The 27,528-nt window shown below is 36.6% G+C and overlaps 3 protein-coding genes across 6 annotated transcripts in view; 1 reads left to right on the top strand and 2 right to left on the bottom strand.

Annotated features, from left to right (window-relative positions):
- The window catches only part of SASS6 (SAS-6 centriolar assembly protein), a 36,763-nt gene extending 36,247 nt beyond the window's left edge, over positions 1-516 (bottom strand). The window contains exon 1 of the mRNA XM_004420783.3: positions 332-516. Within this exon, the coding sequence (XP_004420840.2) occupies positions 332-396 (65 nt within the window). The 5' untranslated portion in view covers positions 397-516. The remainder of the gene's footprint in view (positions 1-331) is intronic.
- Positions 517-563: 47 nt separating this feature from the next.
- Positions 564-26,941, top strand: TRMT13 (tRNA methyltransferase 13). 4 transcript variants are annotated; one of them, XM_087446753.1, is made up of 12 exons: positions 564-967; positions 1,206-1,209; positions 3,582-3,628; positions 3,717-3,783; positions 9,415-9,477; positions 9,671-9,740; positions 9,898-10,004; positions 10,359-10,526; positions 12,420-12,492; positions 21,328-21,402; positions 24,280-24,712; positions 25,023-26,941. In XM_087446753.1, the coding sequence occupies exons 1-12, from the start codon at positions 708-710 to the stop codon at positions 25,216-25,218; spliced, it is 1,563 nt and encodes a 520-aa protein (XP_087302879.1). In that variant the 5' UTR covers positions 564-707; the 3' UTR covers positions 25,219-26,941. The 4 variants fall into 4 exon arrangements, with proteins under 4 accessions (XP_087302879.1, XP_004420838.1, XP_087302871.1 ...); XM_004420781.3 differs by lacking the exon at positions 1,206-1,209 and having other exon boundaries at positions 564-886; XM_087446745.1 differs by lacking the exons at positions 564-967; positions 1,206-1,209; positions 3,717-3,783 and having other exon boundaries at positions 3,586-3,628.
- Positions 25,438-27,528, bottom strand: part of LRRC39 (leucine rich repeat containing 39) — a 15,136-nt gene continuing 13,045 nt past the window's right edge. Inside the window, exon 8 of the mRNA XM_014780118.2 lies at positions 25,438-25,493. Coding sequence (XP_014635604.2) covers positions 25,438-25,493 — 56 coding nt within the window. The remainder of the gene's footprint in view (positions 25,494-27,528) is intronic.

Below are 27,528 nucleotides of genomic sequence, written 5' to 3'. Positions count from 1 at the left end.
GAGCCTTCGCATAAATATTTAACTTCTCTGGGCCAGAGTCCTTATCTGTCACAAGGAGAGAGCAGGACTATAAGCTCCAGGATTTCGTTCAGAGCTAAGACTTTTGACATTAACTTGATGCGGGTCGGCTTCTCATTTCCTCACACCCTTCCTTCCCTGCCCTCAGCAACGCCCGACTGGGTGAGAGAGGTAACCATTAGGTCCCAGCTGGGTCTCTCCCCGCGTCCCGGGGAGGCCGGCTGGACAGCCAGCCGCAGGCCTGAGCCGCCATCTTTCTCCCTTGGCCCGACCCCAACCGCCACCCGCGGGCACGGGGTAACGCGGGCCTCACCTCTCCTCGCAGTCTTTGCATTTCACCTGCAACGGGACTAGTTCCTGGAACAGAACCTGGCTCATGTTGGACCGCTGCCCCCGCCGGTGCACGGAAAAGTCCAACAGGCCCGACCCGCGGTACTAGCCTGAAAAGCGTCCGGGTCCTGCTAAAGTTTGAGTTTGGCGCTCGGCTTCTGCGGAGGAGGCGGGGAAAGAGAAACGGGGGGAAAGACGGAGGAGATTTGGGCCTCGCCAGCCACCATCAGTTTCTTCCGGTTTTGCGCAGGGTGGGAAGGTAGTTCCGGGTGTTAACCTACGTGGCGGGACCTGCGGCAGCCATATTTATTAAGGGAAGGGGACCCGAGGACGCTGACAACTTTTCCTTTCGTCAACCGATGCTTGCAACACCCGAAGTGAGCCCTGAATTATGGCGGCTTCTGCGCCCGTGCCGCACGCGACTGGCTTTCCAGCTGAGGGTCGATGCGGTTACTATGTGGAAAAGAAGAAGCGGTTCTGCAGGATGGTGGTGGCAGCAGGGAGAAGGTTCTGTGGTGAACACGCTGGAGCCGCGGAGGTCTGGTATCGCCCTACCCTCTCGAGAGTCAGAAATAAGTTCCCTGGTCCGGCACCTCCCGTCTCTGACAGATTTCTGCTTGTTTCTCCTGATTTTCTAGCTTTTCCTTTAATAAACGCAGTCCTGCACTTCCTGGGGAGCGATGATGCGTCCTAGTCAAGTGCAGTGTTTTTTTTTTTACTAAGTAAAGTGACTGCAGTGACTTATTTATCTTGATACTAACTCATGGCAATGCTAGGTTTTAGCTTCACTCTAAACTACAGCTTCTTACACTCTGCCCATTCTCCGCCTTCCTGAGGGGCAGTGGTAGGTTAGAAAGATTAGTGATCAAAGAGCCCAAGGTTTCACTAATTGTTTTCTAATTGTTTCGTGAACGAGAATCACTTCTCGTGAATGCAGTTGAGAGAAACTTTTTTAAAAATTTATTTAGATGTACAATCTTTTGAAAGCAACTTATAACTACTTTGCTGGAAAGAGGAAGGAAAGCTTTAAAAACATGTAAGAATTGACTCTCCTTTTAAAATTGAGAACAGAAAGTGTACACTTTTGTTCGATAGTAGTTATATATATAATTGTACTGTTGAACAATATATATTTTATATATGTGTATTTTTTTAGGATATATATGATAGAAAAATAAAAACAACAAGAGGAGCAGAATGCTTATAGAAAAAGAGCATGTCTAATAGAAGGATTAACCAAATAGGCATGCATCGGGTTTCATGCCTTCTGAGTGGGCATTGTTATCCATGCCTTCTGAATGAGCAGTATTACTATTTTTCTTTGTTAGCCGGCTGGCTTATTCTTCTAGGTAATAGCCAGTACAGCTCAGCCCCCAGAGCCCTTTCATTTGCTACTGTCCATCATAGCCATAGTTTTACTTCATATTTTATTTGACTGATATTTGCCTGGAGTGAAGCGTTCTGAAACAGCATATTCCTGTTGTGGAATGTAGGAGATCTGTGACTTTGCATGAGAGCTCTTTGAAGTACACCCATAGTTGCATTGGCTGGTTTTGAGGGGACCAGCAAACATCCCTTGGTTGAAGAATGAGATTTATGCTAGGAGAAGGATTTTGTTTTCATTCTGTTATAAGATCTTAGACCTTAACCAGACATCTGGAAGGTGCCTGTAGATGGTGACAGTAGTAGAATATGAATAGATCTTTACAAGCTTGACTGATACTCCTGGAGAGGAATGACATGTTTTTATTAGTCCCTTGAAGAAAGACTGCAGAACACCAACTGGAAACACTTTCCATGACTAAAATTTGGTTTTCAATTGTGGGCATCCTGCTGAATCTGTAATATATGATATAATTGGGTGTTAACGTTTCCATCTCATTTTTCTTGTGTCATATACAGCTGAGACCACTCATATTCATTTTTACCCAGTGGTTCTCAACTGGGGGTGATTTTTTCCCCCAGGAGACACTTGGCAATATCTAAAGATATTTTGGTTGTCAGAACTGAGGAATGTTCCTGGCATCTAGCGGGGAGACGTGCTAAACCTCCTATGACCCACAGAACAGTCCCCCACAAAGAGAATTACCCGGCCAAAATGTCAGTAGTTCCAAGGTTGAGAAACCGTGTTTCTAAACCCAAATAATAAATTATAAAATTTTTTTTCCCCTCTGTGGTTGGACTTTGGGGGATTAGAATGGAGTCTTCTCTTTCGTGAAGGTGAGATTTTAAATTCAGCAAATAAGGAAGAATATAGAATTTTCAAAAAAATATTGAGAAATCTCTTAGCTTTCTCATGAAATTCGGTGTACATAGTTTCGTGGATATGCTGGGAGGCAGATCAGAACTGAAATAAACTGAAAAAAGAATTGTTAATAACAGTGAACACTTAGCATTTAATATGGCCAGCACTGTGCTAAGCAGTTTTCTTTAACTCTTACCTTAGGAGGTAAGACATACTATTCTCTTCTTCCAGATGAGGCAACAAGCCTACCTCAGGTCATAGAGTTAGGAGCTGATAGATGGAGCTGAGAATCATACTTAGGCAGTCTGGCTGACCTGTGTATAGGTGTATATGTTGACCTGTATATGACCTTAACTATTATACTGTCCTGTTACATAAGAATATTGGGCAGAATTGCCAACACTGTTAATTTTCCTTTATTTTTTCCTAGTGCGTGTAGTTAAATCCATGTAACTTGGAAACAAACAGGATGTAGCTCTGCTATACTGAAAAGTTGCAAAGCCAGGAAAATATGACCACATACCAAATGGCTAAAATGCCATATTTTATTGTTTCTGAGACACTTTTTTTTCCACATTTTAACATCTGTGAAATCAAAATGCACCTTAAAATCAATGATATGTCATAATTTAAATTGGCAGCATTTTTAATTTCTTAGTGATGCTAAAATAATAGTACATATGATAGTCAGTGCTATCATTGATTCAAAATTCTATAGGTAGGCCTTCTCTATAACCTGTTTGAAACTATAGACCCTTGTTGTCCAAAGCAGTATTCGCTCATATATGCATAAACCAGGTACATTGGAGATTTTCATTCTTAAACCCTATGACCTGATTTTGCCAGCGTTTTATTAATGTCCTCTTAAGGTTTCCTTACCTTGTTTTGGGAATGCATAAGCTTATGATTACACTGAAGTTATTTCTAGTATCTGTAAGCAATGAACTTGATATTTTATTTAAATAAATATATCCTTTTGTTTTATTAGGAAGAAAATGCTCGGAAAAGAATCCTGTGTCCTTTAGATCCAAAACAGTAAGTATGTGACAGATAAGGGTTTTTCTGTGCTAGAAACAGTAATTGTCACAAGTCTTATTTTAAATAATTTTTTCCTTAAATTTAGCACAGTATATGAAGATCAACTAGCAAAGCATTTGAAAAAATGTAACTCAAGAGAGAAGCCAAAACCTGTAAGTCTTTGATGAGTAAAACTGAATGGTGATATGTGTGGAATGTAATATTTATATATACTTAGTAGATTACAAATGTGAATACTTAACAAGGCTCTTGCCTCAGAAGGCTTGAGTATGGTAAATGCATTTGAGTGTATATAGGACATCAGACTGTGAATCCATTTATAGGCTTAATTCAGGTAATAGAATTTTATGCAACAAGAGTGCTGTTCAGAGAATGATTTCACACCTTATTTATTCAAAAATATTTACTTAGTGCCTACTAAATTTATTTCAATAAAATATGATCCCAGCCTTCAAGGAGCTTATTTGAGACTGGTAAATAAACTTGTAAATAATGGGTATTATTTAATAAGGTCAGTGTAAGTACACATGTGCTACAAGCACATACTTGTGTAAAAGTTAAAATTAAATCCGAGGAGGCAAGAAAGGATTCCCAGAGGGAATAACACTCGAGCTGAGTCTTGATTTGGCAAAGAAAAGGAAGAAGAGTCCCAGGCAGAAAGAACTAAATGTGCAAAGGTAGAAGCTGAAACCACTTGAGACTTTCAAGGAACTTGAACTTTATTCTGAAAAATATGGGGAACCACTGAAAGATTTTAAGTTAGGGAACAGTGTGGTCAGGTTTACCTCTTAGAGCAGTGGAGGAGGATGGCTTGAAATCAGGTGGACTAGTTAGGGGGCTATTGCTGAATTCCAGGTGGAATGTGATAAGAGACTGAGTTAAAGAGGATGGATAGCCCAGAGATGGCACTAGAAGAATCTACATAACAAACCTTACTAACTAGCCCTCATCTTCCATTAGTTTTCCCCATATATTTACTTTCCCACAATTTGCCACCGTAGACACTCAAAGCTCTTTTCCGTTGTCTCATCACTTCTCTAAAAATTCATTATTCTTTTGTTAAGATGCTATATAAGCCCAAGTTCCAACCACTCCTTTGAGTTACTCATCTGAGTGCTCCCACATGTATGCATGATGCACATCCCATAAACTTCTGTTTGTCTCTTATTAAAAAAAAAAAAAAGAGGTTGGAAGGGGTGGGGATAAATGTAAGAATTGTTTAGGTAGCCGAATCAATGAAACTTGGTAACTGATTAGAAATTCAGAATTGGTATGTGAGTCTGAAACTCAGTAGAGAGGTTGGGCCAGTAATCAAGATTTGGAAGTCAACTACGTACAGGTCATAGGGGAAAGCTTTGGATTTTTAAGTTACCCAGGGTAAGAGATGAGAGGGGAAAAAAGGAACTTGTTTATCCAATAGATATTAATTGAGCACTTATGCCAGACATTGTACCAAGCACCCTGCCTAGAAGAACATTACAGTCTAGTAAGGGAGGTGGAAAATGCAGTATTGAGTGTTTTAAAATAGATTAAGCACACGGGGCTATGGAAGAATAGAGGAGGAGAGCCTAACCCTCTTTTGAAAGAATATAGGGGCTTAGAAAGATGGGGAGGCTTCTCTGAAGGAGTGTCATGAGACCTACAGGTGTAAGGAGAATCAGCCAGACAAGGAAGAAAACATGTGTAAGGGCCTAGAGGTGGGAGAGTAGATAGCTTTGTCTGGGACTGGACATTTCACATGGAATGTATAGAAATCTAGACTGGTGTATAGAATACAGGGGGAGAGCTGAGTAGAAGATGAGACTTGAGAGGTAGTCAGGAAGTAGAGCATGAGACCCAGGATAGAACTCTAGGTCACCTTGATGTTAAAGGATGAGCTGCTAATAGGAACCATTGAAAAATATTGAGAAGGGGTGGCTGCAGAAGTAGGAAAGAGAAAAACCAGAGAAGCATAGTGTATCAGAAACCAGGGGGAGGAGAATTTTGAAAAGACAATAGTGTTCAACAGTGTCCAGCACCACAGAGCAATCAAGTAAGGCAGGGACAGAAAAGAATCCATCGGGTTGGCCATATGGTGATTGTTAAAGATCAAAGACTTTAGCAAAGTGCATATTTAGTAGATTGGAGTGGGCAGAAATCAGATGGGAATCATATATGAGTAAATGGAAGGTAAAGCAGTAGAAATCACAAGCACAGACTATTCTTCAAGAAACTTGGCTATGAGTGGAACTTAAGAGTTAGAATGGCAGTCAGAGAGGAAGGTAGGATAGAGGTAGTTCGTTTTAAAATGGGAGAAAATTTAGTTTTATTTATATGCTAAGAGTAATGAACCAGTAGAGAGGAAGAAATTGGAAATAGAAGAGGGCATCACTGATGGTGTGAGGCTCCCTGGAAAGCAGGCAGAGATAGGGAACAGTAGAGGGAGAAATAGCTCTTCTGAGATAGATGAGAAAGAGTAAAAGATGGCTATCAGTTCAGGCAAATTTGAGCTGCAGAAGGATTAATTGAGAAGGTTGTCCTTTGATAGCTACACTTTTCTTACTGAAGAGACAAGGTGATTCAGAGAGATGATGGTGCAGGAGATTTGAGGAGAGAGGTAAAAGTTTAGAATTAGAGTTATGAAGAATAATGTGCATCTCTGAGATATTGATTTTGAATTGGCAGCAGTCCAAATGACTGGGTGGTTTTACTTCAGCAGTGTTCAGCAGGCAAGATATTGAGAGTTAAAAGTCATATTAGTGCAGGCTTTAGGTTTTGTAAGGGTGGGTGTGACAGAAAAACCAGATTGTGGAAGATAATGATAATGATGATATCCAGACTGGATGGCGTGAAAGGGAAGCCAGAAATTAGCTGAGAAAAACTAAATAGAGGTCTTGAAAAGGTATAAGAATATGATTAGGAGCAAGAAAACCTCTATACTTGGTACTAGCATAGTATAAGGCTATGGTCAGAGAGTGGGCTAATGGAGTTTAAGATTTCAGAGGTTAAATGGTTCACGGTAATGCCAGAGTCTAGAGGGCCCATGGAGGTAGTTTGCTGAAGTGGAGTGAAGGTCATTAGAGTTAAGAAGGTCAAGCAGAGCTATTATATGTTGGGTGGCTTGAAAACCTAGTCATACTGGCTGGACTTAGTGGAAAGAAGAGCTTGGTGTCAAAGTCCCTAATGCATGTTGGATAATGACCAACAGATTGATAGTTGACAACCACTGGGAGATTTAGAAGATGATTTAATGGCCTGGTATTTCCCATTGGGAATTTTTGGCATTTTGGGTAGGACAGTCCTGTCCTGTGCTTTTCAAAACATCCCTGTATTTAGCAGTCCTGGCCTCTGAACACCAAATGACAAAGGACAAAGAACAAAATAGAGGTAGAAGGATCTGAAATTTAATCTTATTTTCAAGCTAACAAGTTAGCCTGCCATAGATTGATGGATGCTGGCAGAGGATATGAGACTCCTGGGTCAGAGACAAAGGACTTTATTACTCACTGCAAAGCAAGCAACATAAGCTTCTTGTCTGCATCAATGCCACTTGTTCCCCAGAGCCCATGGAGTCAGCACAGAGGGGCCTAGGCAGTTACCGCACGTCTTTGTGCATATCTTATGTCATAGCTAAAGACAAGCTTAGGAAATACAAATCTTTTAAAATGGGCATTAAGGAAACTTGCCTGACCTTTATTCCCTAAGTAGACATTTCTTTATTATACAGTACAATAAGCAGGCCTGCCATCTGCTCTAGGAGACACTATTTCTATCTTCCAAGGTTGCTTGGCATACAAACGTCCTTGAAAAGATAGTCTAGAACAAAGGTAGTCAGTGCCTTTGCTTGTAAACTTGCAGAAAATTAAGAGATTCCTTGGAGAATTGTCTCCCAAAAGCACCTCTCAGTCATTTTGACAACAAAATATCCCCGTACATTGTCAGATGCCTCCCAACTGAGAAGCACTAGGCCACATGGCATAAGCTTAAAAGAAAGTATTTTTACATTGAGATACGTAGAAGAAAAATGATGACCACCCCCACTTAGCCCCTTAGTAAAAAGAGAATGTTGCCTCTACTTTAAGTATGCATGGAGGTTATCTTCCTTACCTAAATGCTAAGTTTTAGTTAAAGCAAGCAAGTGGAATATGTGTTCTGGAAAAACTTTGAGAAAATAGGTGGATTTATTAAAAAGGGGATACCCCTGCACGGGTTCCATTGCATGCCAGGACACAGTGGAAAGGAAAGGGAGAAAAGCAGTGGGATGATGAGATGGAGGAAAGAAATAACAGAGCAGTATTTATTTAGAACACTCTGTATAATATGAAACTTGGAACCCAGGTAAAGTCTTTTCACCATTCTGCTTTACTTTGTAAAACTGTTCATCAGTTTTTAAAAATTTTATAAACCAAATAAAAGTAAGTCGGTGATAAGTTTATCCGATATAAATTGTTTTCACATTTAAAAATCTAGTCCAGGGCTGGCCCCGTGGCTTAGCGGTTAAGTGTGCGCACTCCGCTGCTGGCGGCCCGGGTTCGGACCCGGGCGCGCACCGATGCACTGCTTCTCCGGCCATGCTGAGGCCGCGTCCCACATACAGCAACTAGAAGGATGTGCAGCTATGACATACAACTGTCTACTGGGGCTATGGGGGGAAAAATAAATAAATAAATAAATAAAATTAAAAATCTAGTCCACAACACAAGTTACCTGGAGCACTCTTTGGAACCATTTTCAACTGAAAGCACATCAAATTATAATAGTTACTACTAATTTTCTATTATAGTTTTGCCAGTCGCCCAACAAACATTGTAATACCTGCAGTCTTCGCCTGTTCCACTCAGTCACCCCTTTCCATTATTATCCATATAGGTAAAGGTAGCAACGCACAATCAGCATGTTACCTTTCTGCCATCTGTGCAACAAAAGCCCATTACTATTCATAATGTCCCAGGAGTTGTTTTCATTTTTAAAATAGGATTTGTAGAAATAGTACTATTTCATTCATCTATATCTACATGGTCCAATATGGTAGCCATTAGCCATGTGTAACTATTTAAATCTGAGTTAATTAAAATTAAATAAGATTGAAAATCCAGTTCCTCAGTCACACTAGCTGTATTTCAAGGCTGATGGCTACCACGTTGGCCAGGGCAGATACAGAACGTTTCCGTCACTGCAGAAAGTTCTGTTGGACAGTGCTGATCCAGATCCTTACCTAGAATCTATCTCTTTGAAGATGGACTAGAAAGATCTCACTATGTTAATTTAAACAACTCAGTGTCACAGGACATTTCTATTTTCGATTTTAATTAGCATTTTAAAATAGGAGAAATCAGACCTAAACTGTTGTAATATCTGTACTTTATCTCTGTTTTTGGTCATGCTGCTTGCCTGATAAATAAGCCATGTGTGTACTTTGTTGTTTTTGCTTTAACACCATAAGGAAAACTGGCACAGTCTTCAGTCTATGCTGTAGACAGGTAAAAATTTTAATAAAAATTACTAATGAATTTCTTTAGACTATAAATGTTTATTCAGATAACCACCTTGCTAGAATATAAGATCCATGAACACAGAGATTTTTGTTTGTTCTGTTCTCTACTTTGGTGAATCCTCAGCACCTAAAGCAAATTAAGGATCGCAGTAGATACTCAATAATTATTTAATGAGTAAAAGAATGGGAGGAAGAGAGAAGGCAGGTACAGAGTATGGGAAGAAGGGAAGGATTAGTTTTTCAGCTTAATTTTTGTGAGCTCTTCACCTTGATAACAGTATTGTTATGGTTTTGTGTTTTTTTTGTTAAGGACTTCTTTATTCAAGATATTAATGCAGGCTTAAAAGACGAAACAGAAATACCTGAACAATTGGTAAGTACTTGACTTAATATTTAATTTTAAAAGGTATTTATGAGCTATCTCCATGTTGTGAATAAGCTGTGTTCCAATTTTTGTTTGGAATAAATCAGTTGTTTTGAATTTAGAATGCATTTTCCTATAGAATCAATATTATTAGTGATGGTTGGTTCCCAGATGAGCTCTCATGCCCCATTTTTGTATATAGGTTCCAATTTCTTCTCTCTCTGAAGAGCAGTTGGAAAACTTAATTAAGAAATTGAAAAAAGCAAGTGAAGGTAAGTTGGCCTAAAGTTGAAAGTTAAATTTTTTTTGGAGTAATTAGCTGGTATATGAGTTGATACCAGTGTGGTGTAAAAGATGTTACTCCCATTGTTCAAAGCCCTATGGTTTCATGTTTGGTTGCTTAAGCTGTTGTGCTTATATTTGGCACAGGTTTGAACTCTACACTTAAAGATCAAATTATGTCCCATCCAGCATTGCATGATGCCCTTAATGACCCTAAAAATGGTGATTCTGCAACCAAACACCTGAAACAGCAGGTATGTTTAGGTCATGGTAACTCTACTAAAAATGGCCTTTTGTTCATTTGTTAAAAGCTAACATTTCTATTCTTTCTAAATATAGTTATTAATGAGATTTTGTTTAGTTTATCTTCCAGGGTACAGAATCTTTCCATTGCAAAAAATGTGTATAAACATATATAAAAAATTTTTGGCCTGGTTATGGTTCTGAGTACTTCATGTTAAATATTGAAAAGCAAGAGAAAAAATTTAAAGCCAAACAAAAATTATCAATGTAAACATGCTGCCTTATGTAGAAATTACCTTGCTATTTTCCCATTTGAGCCAAATGGGTTTGCTGTAGTGTATAAAATAATCTTGTGAAGTTTGCAGGCTTCTATTTTAGGTAACATTGAAAAATTAAAGTTACTTGGTCCAAGAAGATGCTTTGTTGAGTTTGGAGCAGGAAAGGGAAAATTATCTCATTGGGTTGATATTGCCTTAAAAGATGCTGAAAAAGTTCACTTCATCCTAGTAGAAAAGGTGACCACAAGATTCAAGGTAAGTGAAACCATTGTAGTATATTAGTAACCAAACTTTGTACTTTTCTTGTTTAGAAAAAGATACTTAAAAATGTCTCTTAAATAAAGTGAATTTTTTGTGTGTTTATTTGATCATAGCTTTTTATTCTAATTATATTGTTGACTTAAACTGAAAGTAAATTTTTTAATCTAAATTTTGATAGTCCATTGATCTGAGTTCTTAAAATTATTTTTAGAGACAAGAAAATATGTGGAAAGAGCCAAGCTCAAACTAGGAGTTAAAAGTCTTAGGTCCTAACCTAGCTCTGCCACTTAACTGACTGTTCATTCAGTAAACATTTATTGAGCGTACTGCCAGGCACCATGATAGACAGTGGGTTATCTATCAAATAAAACAAGGTCACTATGCTCTATTATTTATATTTAGAAAAGAGAGAGAGACAGATAAATGATTATAGAAAAGTATGAAAAGATGAAAAAACGTGTGCGCAGGGTACAGTATGGGTTCAAAGAAGGGAGTGACAAGTTTTACTGCAGGGAAGGGATGACAAATGACTACACAGAAAAGGTGATGCTTGAGCTATATCTTGAGAGGTGAATTAGTGTTTGCTGGAAAGAGAATTTGAGAAGCATTCTAGGAAGAAAGAACAGTATAACCAAATGCCTGAAACAGCAGGGAAGCAGGGAAGCATTTCTGTGTAATGGGAGTACATGGTGCAAAGTCGAGTTCAGCAGTGATGAAACAGCAGAGGAGGGCTAAACCATGGAAGGTCTCCTGTTTAATGCTAAGGAAGGAGTTTGACTTTATTCTCCTTCATGCTGGGGATAGAGTGGAAACAAGATTTAGTTCTTGTCTTCAAGAAGCTTACATCTATTGGGGCAGATTTATAAGTTCTTTGGTTTAGTATGTTAAGTGTCTTAGGGTAATTGTAAGTACCAGATGCTGTGCGAAAATGAAGATAGAACATCAACTGACCTCAGTCTAGTGTGGGTCACAGAAGGTTTCCTGGAGGAAATGACAGCTGAGAGGAGATTGAAAGAATATAAGAGTTGGTGAAGTAAAAAAGGATTTTTGAAAGTTCATTTTATTAGCTCAGGGAAACTCTTCTGCAGGAAAAAATAAGTTCATTTTAGCAGTGCTGTTAAAGGTATATTGGAAGAGTCTGAAAGTTGAAGTAGAGAGATTAATAATAAGATAATTATTATCCAGTAATCCAAGTAAGAAATGGGCCAGACCTAAGGCTATTGCGGTGGGATGGAGAAGAGGGGAAGAGTATGAGAAATGTTTAGATGTTGGAAGCCACGAGTCTTGTTGATTTGTTCTTCATTAAGTATGAGAGACAAGTAGTTATTTCAGGTGGTATTTTATGGCTTATGTGACTAAGTGGTGCTCTTCCCTGAGTTTGGGATTGAGAAGGAGGAAGACGAAGAATAGGTTTAGAGGGAGAAATAATGAGTTCAGTTCTGAATGAGTTTGCTGTTGAAGTAGAGCTTTCTGGTTCACAATTGGATATGTGTCTGATGCTGATCAGAGAAGTCTGGGCCACAATGTAGATTTATAAATCATAGGCACGTGGATATCGATAAGACACGTTGTGATCTTGCAGGGAGAGTAAGAAGAGGAGTGAGCCAAAAATAGTATACTAGGGAAATATAAATAAAGGAAATAATATATACATAATAATTTATAAAATTTTTAAGCCTTATAAAAATGGTATGATGTTATTTTGGAGTTTCCATCAAAGAATATACAATCTTAAATTGTTATATTAATGATTCTATTTTTAAAATACTAAAAAATAAGATGGAAACTTATTTACTCCAAATTTTGAAAACAAATAGAAATCTTGTTTTTTCTCATAAAGCTTTTAACATAAAAAGCCATTGTTATAATAATGTTCTGTTTGTGCAGGTGGATGGCAAACACAGAAAGAAAAATTCAGTGTTTGAAAGACTTCAAATTGATATTCAACACTTGTGTTTAAGTAAGTTGCATAACTCTCTGTTGCCCTACCATAAATCATAGAACTTTCAGACTCTGAGGGTTGCTTAGAAATCCAAACATGCAGAACAGTGCTTCTGAAAACAAAGTAAAATTAATCCATTGTTAATATAGATTGTTATATCCAACATTTAGATAAATGTAAAATGAATTGAAACTTTTAAAAACTGTTTTTCAGTATCAACTAGAAATGAAGTGTCATATTAGGGAATAGTTTTAAAGTTTTAATAATATGTCCTTATGTTGCTTCTATGTCCTGTTTAAATTCTTGAGTCTGTTTGTGCCATACACTAGCATTAGTTAGCATGACTTACCTAAACTGTTAAGGAAATGACATAGTTCTCTGCCTAGCTAATGTGTAAAAGATACTTCCTACAATTTTAAATGGTATCAAAGAAAATAACTCATCTCTATGGAACTCACATTTCATATACACACACATCCCTCAATTATACTCTTTAGTGCCCTTTCTGTGCCTTTTCATAGTTTTTCATATTATTTTAAATGAAAATAGTACAAACACATCCCAGCAACCCCATCTGCTAATTTTAGTCCACTCTTGTGAAGCAACCCAGCATTTATATATAAATCACTGTATTTAAAATTATTTAACTGAATATATTACTTTTCTGAAGTCATAAACCCTAAACAAGTTGTTATGCCATGTGTTGAATTCTTCGTAAGCATGCTGGAAAATAAACTGCCATATTTCTTGAATAGTTTCTATGTGACTCTTTTATGCCCACCATGTACCCCCATCCTGTATTTTTAAACCAAAATAAGAGATAAAAATTAATAAAGAAGGGATTGGCAAACCTCTACAATTTAGTTCAATACTACCCTTTAGAATATGCATTAATTTTGGGAAATCTCTCTTGCGTGTGCTAAACAGTGACCTACCCAAGATTATTAGCCACCAGTGAAAATGTGGATTATAATTCCTGACTTCCATACTTCAGTTTTTTCTTGATGTTTAAAATAAAAGACTTATTTAACATACTGAGAGTGATTTTGGTAGTTTTGAAATGGGTAAAAGGTGGCATTTACTTAGAGAACTTCTCTTTCTTTCTTGGTTGCAGGATTGGAATTTACTGTTAATTATTTTAGGGGAAGAAAAAGAATAGAAGTATCTATTGAATGAGTTCACTGTGAACATTCCTCTTTTTTTCCTTTTTTTCCTCCAGCTTTGTTCAGATGTTATTGACATATATTTCTTTGTTTTTTGTTTTTCTTTTTTTTTTCTTTGGCTTTTATTAAAGTTATACATGTGTGGTTAAGAGTCAGATAGTTCTACAAGTTCTTATAAAAACAGCACCAGCCAGTTCCCTCTCCACCATTTCTCTCTCTTCAGAGATAAACAGTCAGTTCTTATAGGTGAATTTTTGTATTTATCTAAAGTCTCTAATAACAGGCTTGTATTGCCGCTTTTTGTTTTTTCAAGCATAGTTTATTGATTTTTCCCTATGGAAGATGAGGATTTTCTACCCCTGCCCTACCTCAAATGCATACATTTCCCATTCCTCATCTTCCTAATGTGTGTTAAATGATTAAATCATCCTTCTCCCCTCCCGCCGCCCCACAGCTGAATCATGTGGTAAAGTAAGTTACATTTTTCCTGTACAATTTTTTATTGTTTGTGGAGTTAATAATTAATTTTTAATTTTGTTTATTTGGTCTTTTGAAAATGTGTTTATCATAATATTTACATCAAGTAGTCTATCAGATTCTGTCTTCCTGAAAAAATCTCTCTTGGATCCTACAGACCTGTTCTAATCCAGACTGAACACCCTCTGTTTCTGGGGCACAAATGTCAACCTTAAAAGTTGGCAGTCTCATCTTAGGGACTCCCTTCCCTCTCCTGGGTTGGAATTTCTTTTTCAACATCTTATCCCACATCTTCCTCTTAATTTACTCTCTCTTTTGGGCAGAGCACTTCCTCCTGTAGCTTCCTGAGAAGGAATATATTAGAAATAAATTTGAGACCTTGCATGGTCTGAAAATATCTTTTATTTTATCCTGAACACTTGATTTGGCTGGGTATTTCTATTTCTAGGTTTAAAATTATATTCCTTTAGAATTTTGAAAGTATTACTCTACTAGTGTTGCTGTTTAAAAGTTCAGTGCCATTCTGAGTCCTTATCCCTCCTACATGAGCTGCTTTTTCCTGTCTAGAAATTGATAGGCTATTTTCTTTGTCTTCAGTATTATAAATTTTCACAGTGATGTGCCTTGATATGGTTATATTTTTATCCACTGCGCTAGGCACTTGGTGGACTCTTTAGTTGATAGCAGTGGTTCTTAACTGGAGGCAGTTTTGTCCCCTAGGGGGCATTGGCAATGTCTGAGACATTTTTGCTTGTCGTAATAGTGGGCATTCTGCTGGCATCTGATGGGTAGAGGCCAGGGAGCCTGCTAAACCAGAGGCCTGCTAAATATCCTATAAGGTACAGTATAGCTCCCCACAACAAAGAATTATTTCGGCCAAAAAAGTCAATAATGCCAAGGATGAGAAATCCTGATATAGAGAGTCTAGTATTCTGAGCTTTCTGCGAAGTTTCCTTGCATTCATTCTTTTTTTTTTTTTTTTTTCCATAAATGCCAGAGGGATCATCCCCATCAGGGAAAGCTACAAAGAAAAAAATGTTAATGAGACACGACTGCCTTGCTTTTCTTTTTTTTTTTTCTTTTTACCTTTTGATCCCCTTCACCCATATCTCCCATCCCTCACCCTTTGCATCTGGCAACCACCAATTTTTCAGATTCCATATATAAGAGATGGTACAGTGTTTGTCTTTCTCTATCTGACTTATTTCACTTAGCATATTGCCTTCAAGGTCCATCCATGTTGTCACAGATGGCAAGATTTCACTCCTTTTAGTAGGTGAGTAATATTCTTCTGTGTATATATATCACAATTTCTTTATCCAGTCATCCATCAGTGGGCACTTAGGTTGTTTTCATATCTTACCTATTGTAAAGGTGAACGTGGAGATGTATATATCTTTTCGAGTTAACATTTTTGTTTTCTTCAGATAAATACCCATAAGTGGAATTGCTGGGTCATATGGTAGTTCTATTTTTAATTTTTTGAGGACCCTCCATACTGTTTTCCATAGTGGCTGCACTAATTTACATTCCCACCAACAGTGCACAAGGGTTCCCTTTTCTCCACATCCTCGCCCACTTTTGTTATTTCTTGTCTTTTTGATAATAGCCATTCTAAGAGGTGTGAAGTGATATCTCATTGTGGTTTTGATTTGCATTTCCCTGATGAAAAATGATGTTGAGCATCTTTTCATGTATCTGTTGGCCATCTGTACATCTTCTTTGGAAAAATGTCTATTCAGATCTTCTGCCCATTTTTCAATCAGATTGGGCTTTTTTTGCTATTGAGTTGTATGAGTACTTTGTATATTTTGGATATTAACCCCTTGTCAGATATATGATTTGCAGATATTTTCTTCTATTGAGTATGTTACTTTTTCATTTTGTGATGGTTTTCTTTACTGTGCAGAAGCTTTTTAATTTGACATAGTCCCACTTGTTTATTTTTGCTTTTGTTGCTTTTGCTTTTGGTGTCGGATTCAAAAAATCATCACCCAGATCTATGTCAAGGGGCTTACCGCCTATGTTTTCTTCTAGGAGTTTTATGATTTTAGGTCTTACGCTCAAGTCTTTAATCCCTTTTGAGTTAATTTTTATATATGGTGTAATGATAGTGGTCCAGTTTCACTCTTTTGCATGTGGCTGTCCAGTTTCTCCAGCACCATTTATTAAAGAGACTATCCTTTCCCCCATTGTATATTCTTGACTCCTTCGTCATAAGTTAATTGACCTTATATGCATAGGTTGATTTTTGGGCTCCCTGTTCTTTTTTTTTTTTTTTTTAATTTGATTTATTTATTTATTTTTTCCCCAAAAGCCCCAGTAGAAAGTTGCACATCACAGCTGCACATCCTTCTAGTTGCTGTATGTGGGACGCGGCCTCAGCATGGCCGGAGAAGCGGTGCATCGGTGCATGCCAGGGATCTGAACCCGGGCCGCCAGCAGCAGAGCGCGCGCACTTAACCGCTAAGCCACAGGGCCGGCCCTTGGGCTCCCTGTTCTGTTCCATTGATCTGTGTGTCTGTTTTTATGCCAATTCCATACTGTTTTAATTACTATAGATTGGTAATGTAGTTTGAAATCAGGGAGTGTGATGCCTCCAGCTTTGTTCTTCTTTCTCAAGATTGCTTTGGCTATTCACGGTCTTTTGTGGTTCCATACAACTTTTAGGACTGTTCTATTTCTATGAAAAATGTCATTGGAATTTTGATAAGGATTGCTTTGAATCTGTAGATTGCTTTAGGTAGTATGGACATTTTAACAATGTTCTTCCAATCTATGAGCACAGAATATCTTTCTGTTTACTTGTGTCTTCTTCAATTTCTTTCATTAAGAAAGGAGAAATTTAACCTCCTTGGTTAAATTTGTTCCTAGGTATTTTATGCTTTTTGATGCAATTATAAATGGTATTGTTTTCTTAATTTCTCTTTCTGATAGTTCGTTATTAGTGTATGGAAATGCAACAGATTTTTGTGTATTGGTTTTGTATCTTGCAACTTTACTGAATTTGTTTATTAGTTCTAACAGTTTTTTGATGGAGCCTTTCGGGTTTTCCATATAGATTATCAGGTCATCTCCAAATAGTGACAATTTTACTTCTTTCTTTCCAATTTGGATTCCTTTTATTTCTTTTTCTTGCCTAATTCCTCTGGCTAGGACTTCCAGTACTATGTTGAATAAAAGTGGTAAGAGTAGGCATCCTTGTCTTGTTCCTGATCTTAGAGGAAAAGCTTTCAACCTTTCACCATTGAGTATGATGTTAGCTGTGGGCTTGTCACATATGGCCTTTATGTTGAGGTGTGTTCCTGCTATACGCTTTGTTGAGAGTTTTTATCATAAATGGATGTTGAATTTGGTCAAATACTTTTTCTGCATCTATCGATATGATCATATGATTTTTATCCTTCATTTTGTTGGTGTGGTGTATCACATTGACTGATCTGCAGATGTTGAGCCATCCTTGCATCCCTGGAATAAATCCTACTTGATCATGGTGTATGCTCCTTTTAATGTTGAATTTGATTTGGTAATTTTGTGTTGGATTTGAGGATTTTTGCATCTGTATTCGTCAGGGATATGGCCTGTAATTTTCTTGTCTGGTTTTGGTATCAGGGTAATGCTAGCCTCGTAAAATGAGTTTGGAAGAGTTCCCTTCTCTTCTCGTTTTTGGAAGAGTGTGAGGAGAATTGGTATTAATTCTTTGCAAGGTTGGCAGAATTCATCATTGAAGCCATCTCGTCCTGGACTTTTGCTTGTTGGGAGGTTTTTGATTACTGATTCAATCTCGTTACTAGTAATCAGTCTGCTCAGATTTTCTATTTCATCGTGATTCAGTCTTGGTAGGTTGTCTGTTTCTAGGAATTTCTTCCAGGTTGTCCAATTTGTTGGCGTATAGTTGTTCATAGTAATCTCTTATAATCCTTTGTATTTTTGTGGTATCAGTTGCAACGTCTTCCCTTTCATTTCTGATTTTATTTATTTGAGTCCTCTCTTTTTTTTGGTGAGTCTAGCTAAGGGTTTGTCAATTTTGTTTATCTTTCCAAAGAACCAGCTCCTAGTTTCATTGATCTTTTCTATTGTCTTTTTAGTCTCTATTTATTTCTGCTGTAATCTGTATTTGCTTCCTTCTACTACCTTTGGGCTTTGTTTGTTCTTCTTTTCTAGTTCCTTGAGGTATAAAGTTAGGTTGTTTATTTGAGACTTTTCTTGTTTCTTGAGGTAGGCATTTATCGCTATGAACTTCTCTCTTGGAACTGCTTTTGCTACATCCTGTAAATTTTGGTGTGTTATATTTCCATTTTCATTTGTCTGAAGATATTTTTGGATTTCTTCTTTGACCCATTGGTTATTCAGTAGCTTGTGGTTTAATCGCTACATATTTGTGAATTTTCCGGTTTTCTTCATGTAATTAATTTCTAGTTAGATATCATTGTGGTCAGAAAAGATGCTTGGTATGATTTCAGTCTTCTTATATTTATTAATAATTGTTTTGTGGCCTAACATATGATCCTGGAATATGTTCCATGTGCACTTGAGTAGAATGTGTATCCTGTTGCTTTTGGATGGAGTGTTCTGTATGTATCTGTTAAGTTCATCTGGTCTAATGTGTCATTTCAAGCCAATGTTTCCTTATTGATTTTCTGTCTGGATGTGTATCCATTGATGTGAGTGGGATATTAAAGTCCCCTACTATTACTGTATTGCTATTTCTCTGTTTAGATCTGTTAATATTTGCTTTATATATTTAGGTGCTCCTATGTTGGGTGCATAAATATTTGCAAATATTATATCCTCTTGTTGAATTGACCCCTTTATCGTTATGTAACACCCTTCTTTGTCTCTTATTACAGTCTTTGTTTTAAAGTGTATTTTGTCTGATATAAGTATAGCTACTCCAGCTTTCTTTTTGTTTCCATTTGCATGGAATATCTTTTCCAATCCCTTCACTTTCAGTCTGTGTGTGTCCTTATATCTAAAGTGAGTCTCTTGTAGGCAACATATAGATGGGTCTTGTTTTTTTATCCATTCATCCACTCTGTCTTTTGATTGGAGAATTTAGTCCATTTACATTTATAATAATTATTAATAGGTATGTACTTATTGCCATTTTGTTAATTGTTTTCTGGCTGATTTTGTAGTTCGTCTCTATTTCTTTCTTCCTCTCTTCCTCTCTTCCTTTGTGTTTTGATGGCTTTCTTTAGCAGTATGCTTATATTCCTTTCTTTTTATCTTTTGTGTATTTACTATAGTTTTTGCTTTGTGGTTACCATGAGGCTTACATATAACAACCTATATATAACTTGCATTCTTTCTTTGATAGTTTTCTCTTCCGTTTTTTCTTTTCTCCCTTTATGGAAGAACTCTTATGATTTAGTTATTAGGCCTCCTAGAATGGTTCTCTGCTTTTCTTGACTTTACTTCTCTGTTTTATATCTTTTACTCTTTTTTCTATACTTTCTAAAATTTCCTCAACTTAATTTCTTCTGAGTTTTAATTTCTAAGATATATTCTCCCTTCATAGTCTCTCTTTTCACCAAGTTGCTCTTTTCCATTTGTTTTGGTCTGTGTCTTTAAACTTAGAGGCTGTCCTCAAACATCTGGTCTTCTTGATGGTGTGTTCATAGTTAGGATTGAGAGACTAAAATCTCTGAGTCCTCAGGCAGGGTTGTTGACTCTAAGCTCCAATTTTGGGTGATCTGCCTAAGATGTGATCTTTCCTCTTGGGCTTGTCAGATTCCCCAGAAAAGACTCTTCTGATCACCTGTCTAGCAGGTAAAGGTCTGATTACCAACACTCTGGGACCCAGTGGGGAATGAGAGCTAGGGAAATTAGTATGTACACTCACTTAATCCTATTTTGCTACACTTCAACTCTCGACTTCTTATTGTCCCTCCTATTTTACTTGCTCCTTAGAGTTAATCTGTGGTGTTCCAGCAAGTGGGCAAGAGGTAGTCACCAAGTATCTGTGAGGTGGGGATCTGACTACTTCTTAAATAGACTTTCCACCGACCCTCTATTATTATAACCACTTCAGCTCTACTTTCAAGGTACCTGATGCTGCCAATTCCTGAATCTTTTGGAGATTTGTGGAATAAATTTGCTTGATTCTCAGCCGTTTTCACTTTTGTCTCCTCTTGTCTTCTTCCAGAACTTGTGAGTGTATACCTTTTTAAAAAATTCTTTTATTCTTATTTTGGTGGAGTTTTAGGAGGTAGCTAACCACGTGCTTGTATTCAGACTTCCTTCTTTTCCCAGAAGTTCATCTGCCCTATTTTCTAAGCCCAAAGAAATAGGAGAGAGAGGAATGAGGTAATTTGTCAAGCATAAAAATGAAAGGGCTTTCTTACACATCCTTTCTCTTCACCCTAATTGATGATAAGCTCATTGAAGTACCTTAATTTGAACCTCTGTATTCCGTGGTGTGAGCAAACTAATCCACTTGGTACCAATTTCTGCTAGCATGTGATACCATCTGAAAGCAAGCAACAGAAAAATTGAAATGTTTACTAACTACCTCCATTGGACAATTCACTGTTCTAGGTATTGTAGCTGGATTTACAGGGGCAAGCATACCTTTCATTTCAGAATCTTAGAAGAAGGAAAATGAATAGGAAAAAAGATGAAAGCCATGACTATGATAAACTACATTTTACTGCATTACTTTGTGGACTTTTGTTTTTTTTTTTAACTTTTACAGGACTGTTATGAATTTTTTTTTCCAAAACAATGTGAAAAGCTAAGCTATCTTATTCTTGATCAAGATATATTAAAAGCTCTATTTGTAGTTTGATTAAAATATTGAATATAGTATTTTATAAAGTATACTATGTGTTGATTATGTTATTCATATATATTCATCATATATATTATTTATGCAAAATAAATCTTCTAGTAGGAAAAGTTTTGAGTCTTTTTATCAATGGGTTAATAATATTTAGGAAAATAAGGCTTCAGAGGAAAGTCCTGAGTCGGGGTAGAAGAAATAGCATTGGCCTGAGTCAGGAAACTTGAATTCTAATTCTGACTCTGTCAGTAGCCAGCTCTATTACTTATCAAGTCACTACATCTTATTCCTAAGCTATAAAGTGAGAATTTTTTGTTTGAGTCTCTTTCAGCCCTAAAATTCAAAGATTCTAATCAGTTCTCTCTTTTGGGACATCACATTAATGCCTTATCGCACAGGAGAGCTTAGTTCTCATTTCTTGTGTTTCAGACAAGATTCCTTTGCTAAGCAAAGAAAAACTGCCTGTGGTAGGAATTGGAAAGCATCTCTGTGGTGTGGCAACAGGTATGTAAACATATTAATAATGTCTAGATTAGCACATTAAGTTTTAGCTTAACATGGTCCCAACCTTTTAAATAGTCTCTTTTGAATAGTTTTTATCACTTGTGTTGCACCTAATTAATCTTCAAGTAGCATTGGCCCCGGGTTATATCGGATATAGAGCTTTCCTATTTATCTGCTCATTTTGGCCATTTGCAGGATGAATTAAGAGTTTTATGTGTAAATACTGTGTCATATGGGACCTTAAAGTTCTTTGGGTTATATTTCTACCAAAAAGGAAACAAATTATTTATGGAAATTGTATAATTCCACCACAAAAGCTACTGATTTTTTTAGAGGAGTCGCTTGGGAAGAGCTTTGAAACCTCTCTCACTAGATGATGATTATGTATCAGGATTCTGGGGGAAAAGAAAAAAGAAATGTTAGACAGAAAAATATCTATGATGTCTTGCCTTAGCACTTCTATCCATGAGATCTAGCAGGGTAAAGTGGAAAGACCATGGGCTTTGAAATCAGATAGTCCAGGCTTCAACTCTGCTGTGTAACCTTGGCGGATTACTTAACCTTTCTGAGCTTTGGTTATCTCATCTGTAAAGTGGGGATAATAATATATAATTTACCAGGTTACATGTAAAGTGTCTGGCACGTTTGTGTCAATAAACGTTAACTACCATTACATCTTCCTGGCTATTGCTAGTTTCATCATTCACCCATATGGGGAACTTGGAGCGTCCATAAAACATTATTCAAATTGGCTGCAAATGGCTTTGAGTATTGTATATTTGTGTTGTCCTTCATAGTTTTTAGATGACATTCATGTACCTTATCTCATTTAACCCTCATAAAAGCCTTCTGAAGTCAGCCAGTTCAATCCTGGGGAGGAAAAAAAGCATACTCCTTTACTCCTACCTCTCTAATCCAAAGTTCTTAGAAGTATAATCTATATTGGCCATTTCTCGTGTTCCACACACTTCTTCCCCCTTGATTCACTCTTATCTGAATTCTACCTTCATCACTCTGTTATTAGCTTACTGAGAAATCTCAGCTGCACTGCCTTGCCCTTCTTGAAATTCTCTTTCCTTCTCTTGTGACACTATTCTTTCCTGGTTCTTAACCTACTTCTGTGCCATTCTTTCTCTGTTTCTCTCATGGTCTTCTTCTGCTACCTGTCCTTTAAATGTTAATATTCAGACCCATCTGCTGTACACCTAATGTCTTTCCTCTTCTTAAAACTCTTCAGTAGCTCCCAATCCCCCACAGAATAATGTCTGAGCTTTTTAACATGACGTCCTAGTCTCAGTCGGGCCTCTGCCTTCCTCTCTTTCCCACTTTCTGCCTCTAGCTTTACTGGTCAGCAAATTCAAACCCCGTGTACTTTTCCCATTTACTATACTGAGTCAGTGTCTAAACTGGCCAATTTCTACTTATCCTTCAGCTCAGTTGTCACCACTTTCAGGGAGCCTGCTTAAACAAGTTACCCCTCTTTGGTGTTTATCATAATACCCTCTGCATGTCTTTACCTCATTGTGTTTTAATTATCTGTTTATATATCTAATTCTCCCACTATGCTGTGAATATTTTGAGCATTAGGGGTGTGCTAACGTGATGCGTGGTATATAACAGGAACTCAGTAAATGTTTGAATGAATGAATAATCTTGGCCACCAATTTGCTATGTTTTCTTGTCCCTTTCTAGGTATGTGGCTTTGTCCCTTAAATTCTCTGTAAAGCAGGGATTGAGATAGATTTCTAAAGCTCCTTCTGATTCTAAAATAACTTCATTTTTTAATAATTTCTCTGGTTATTCACATTTCTGTAAATCATTTACTTAAGTCCAATATAAGTAAAACAGTGATTGAATATATTTTGTCAGAAAATAATAGTTTATGAAATAATAGATTAGCTATCTTTCTCCAAATAATAGATTACCAATAATGTATGTTGACTTAAATTCATATATTGGATTAAATTTACTAGTGAAATATCAGATCATTTAACATTCATTGGTGGCATCTTAGGGTAATAAAATTTAAAAATACATGTTTTTGATGGAACAGGCACAGTGTGACAGTCTAATCAGACAGAAAATGTGGGTTTTACAGCATATATTTGGAATCTTTCCAGTATTGTCATCAACATAGCAGTCTTCAGTGGGAAATAGTTTCAGTCATCAAAAATCCATTTGTTTAGTTTTCAAATGGACTGTAAATTTTTCAATTTAATGTGGAGCACATCCACCTCTAAGTTTGTGTATATGAATCATCATTACATCTGCAAAGCCTTGCAGATGAAAGGCATTCAGTAACTATTTGCTGAATAAATGAACAAATACAGTAAGGCTACTCAGTGAGGCCTGCTTTCCACATTCTGCCTCCCTCTTCTCTCAGCTCTTCAACTCATCACTGTCTGCTGTGAACATCTTACATTTCAGGCCTGACATCCAACATCAGCCTTAGCAGATGCCTTTCCTCTTTCTTTCTGTCTTTGAGTTTCTTAAGCTCAAAACTTCTCTGGAATGTAAGTTTAGGTATATAAATTTTTTCTGTACAAGTCATTTCCTCAGCTAGGGTAGGAGGAACGAGAGCCAATTGGAGTAGTCAGACTAAAAGATTTTGCAAATTTGTAGATCTTAAGCTTCAGACAGTTTTATTGGAAAGTAGGCTTTATACAGAATAAATCACTAGAGAAAGAGAGAGAATAATGAGAGAAGAGCAAATATAAACAGAGTTGATAATTCATGAATTATTACAAGTATAAACCTAAGTAGGTTTTTGTTGTTTTTGTTGTTGGGTTTTTAAAAACCATACTGCTTAATAAATGTAAAAAATATTTATTTTTAAAGATGATGTGGTTGGGGGGGACCACATAATTGTGTTTGCAGATCTTGCATTACGATGTTTGGTTGAAACCTATGCTGCCAGTTGTGAGGAAAGGAATGAAGAGCCTTTAGCCAAACGCATAAAGAATGATAAAACAGAAAAAGAAATTAACACTTTGGCCAAGGAAGGAAATGAAAAAAATGTCCCAGAGAAGTGGACCCCTGTGGCTGGCATTGTTATTGCACTCTGTTGTCACCACAGGTGTGATTGGAGACATTATGTGGGCAAAGAATATTTCAAGGCTCTAGGCCTTGGAGCAGTGGAATTCCACTATTTCCAGCGACTGAGTAGTTGGGCAACTTGTGGAATGCGGAAAACATCTTTGGAAGCCTCAAATATTACCACAATGAGAAAAGATAATCAGAATGATAATAGTGAAGAGCATGATGATGGGGGATACAGAATCACAGATGACAGCGCTGAGAGTTTGTCTGGGTAAGTGACTACTTTGAAATGCATAACACTGAGTCAGACATATTTTATTATTGCTATACTTTCTTTTTAAATGAATATTACCAAAAATTTATTCATGAAAATATATTTCACCTTCTAATTTTAGAATATGTTAAAATATACACATTTTTATTGTGGTCATAAATAAAATGTGTCTTGGAAACATGGGACATAGCATGTAGTATATTGTGGGGTATTTAGCAGCTTATCAATAAATAGGAGTGACTAAAATAATTTTTTATAAACTTTTACAAAATCGTAACAATGTTTTGTTTGTGTTTATTCGATTTAGGTTTCTTACTGTTGAAGAAAAGAAGAAAATAGGGCATCTTTGTAAATTGCTGATTGACCAAGGCCGAATTCAGTATTTACAGCAGAAGGGATTCAGTCCTGCTCTACAGTACTATACAGACCCTCTGGTGTCTTTGGAAAATGTATTGTTAACTGCTTTACCAAAACTTTCTTCATTACCAGAAACAAGTGCTTAATGGAAAAGAAATTTTGAACATCTGTCTTCCACCAAAAAAAATAACATTTTAAATTGTATTTTTATATTCATGAAAATATAATGTAAATAGCAGATAATATGAACTTTAAAAAAGGTTGTGACCTCATTGAACTTTGGTAATAGGTTTTTTACTTTAGAAATTCAAACATTAGAGAATTCACCAAATTCCCAAAGGAATCCTCTTCAGCAGGGTCTTGTATTATCCATCTGTATTTATAGAGTTTGGTAAAGTAGTTGAACAGTTGACTTGGTTATCTGAAACACACATAACACATCAACATGTGACTAGCACATTAACTTTCTATTTGCATTAATTTTGGAAATTTATTTTCCTTTGGTTGTATTTAATACTTTTTATTTCCCAAATTCAAGATGTAATGAACAGTTGTCCATTTGTAACAAGGGCCAATCTGAGAATTTGGCTTGTGTGTGGATGTTTCTTCCATGCAGATCTGGAAAGGATAGTCAATTATGATTTTTTTTCTAATGCAAACAAATTCAGAGATGTTCACAATTAATGAATCACCTTCAGATTTCCAGAGCCCTACCTGTATTTATATATTATCAGAATTTGTCCATGAAAAACACCAAAACTAAAGAGATGTTTTTAAGGAAAAAAACTATTTCACTTCATTTTTTTAACTGGATAATTATCTAATTAGAAGTTCCAAAAAGATATTTATAAGCCTGATTCACAAATTAAATTGAAATCTGCAGATAGCTTCTGAAGTTAATTAGGTATCTCATATATTTTAACAAGCCATATTTACATGTATAAATACAAATATAAGTATATTCTCTTCTGTTTGGGAAAATAATTTGGAATAAAGTGGCATTTAGATAATGAAACCAAAAACCTTCTCACATTTAGGCCTCATTTAGTTCATACGCAGTTTCTATGCACAAGCAGATATTAAACCAAACATATGGTAGGACTGTTATTCTTTTCCACATCTTATGCTTGATTTGTTTCTGCCTTTATTTGTAAAAATTGTCTTAGTCATTGGTACATTTGCCAAGACCAAGATCTAGAATTATTAATTTTAGATATTATAATGATATTCTTAGGTAACTATTTTTATCCTGTAATTCTATGATTGTATGAATTATAAATTAGAAACCTAGCCTATTTTTAATTCCTGATCTTTTGACTAGTTTAATCTCAGATGTTTTATGAGATTGCCTAGGTTCAAATCCCAACCCTACCGCTTCTCAGCTATATACCTTTGGGCAAGCTATTTAATCTCTTTGTGCCTCAATTTCCTCCTCTTAAAATGGGGATGATGATGATGATACCTACCTCACAAGGTTGTTGTGAACATCAAATGAGATAACATGTAAAATGCTTAGAACAGTTCCAAGCACAGAAAAAGTACTCAATAAATATTAACTGTTATTAATGGTAGTAATTCATGAACATTTTAATAAAATAATGGGCAGACTTGGTCTTATTATCTCTTTAAGTTGTAATTTTCTTTCTCTTGTTTTAAGTTTTATGTCGAATATTATTAAAGTAAGGTAATTTGACTGTTTTTTAAGTTAATTACTCATGTCCCTCAATCAAGAGAACATAAATGAAGATAATACGTCATTTAATAATTAACCTGATTTTACTGGGTCAGGCAATGGTAATTTGCGTCATATAATCTGTTTTGCATCATTCAACTATTTATGCCCAGAAATAAAAGATATTCTGCAACAGGCATCATCTCAGTTATGTTTCATCAGACATACATGCACACGCAAGAATTACAGTCTTGTGGTCCATTTAGGTTAGTGATATGTTTCTGACAGTGGTTCCAAGTACTTTATGGAAAGAAAAGCTTGTCCTTCAGCATGCCAGCCGTAAGTCAAGATTATTGTTTTCTCCAGCCTTTTTTATTTCCCTTAATACATCATGAGAAAGTGACAATGTGGGATATGCGTATAGCTATTCCTTGGCCTGCAGAATTTGCAGGTTCGGTAAACCCCTCCTTAAACTTGAGAGTCATCTACACAACTACCTCTTCCTGCATGTCCCATGGGTACATCGAATTTACTGTGTTGAAACTGAAGCTCATCGTCCACTTCTGCCACCTGATTCTGCCCACCAAATCAGCTTCTGTACTTCATGTCCCCATGTCACCATCTATCCAGTTGCTCTAACCAAAAACTGAGATTCATCCTGGGCTCCTCCTTTTTCTCAACTGTATTCAATCATCAATTCTATCTCCTACTTGTCTTTTATATATTTATACTCTGCTTTCCAAAACTGTCAGCCCCAAACTATTATAACTCTTTTTCTTCTCTT

The sequence above is a fragment of the Ceratotherium simum genome, chromosome 2, assembly GCF_057802395.1.
Source record: "Ceratotherium simum simum isolate JZ-2026a chromosome 2, ASM5780239v1, whole genome shotgun sequence".
Classification (NCBI taxonomy): domain Eukaryota; kingdom Metazoa; phylum Chordata; class Mammalia; order Perissodactyla; family Rhinocerotidae; genus Ceratotherium; species Ceratotherium simum.
The sequence above is the reverse complement of the archived record's forward strand: the minus strand, read 5'-3'. Positions and strand labels throughout refer to the sequence as shown.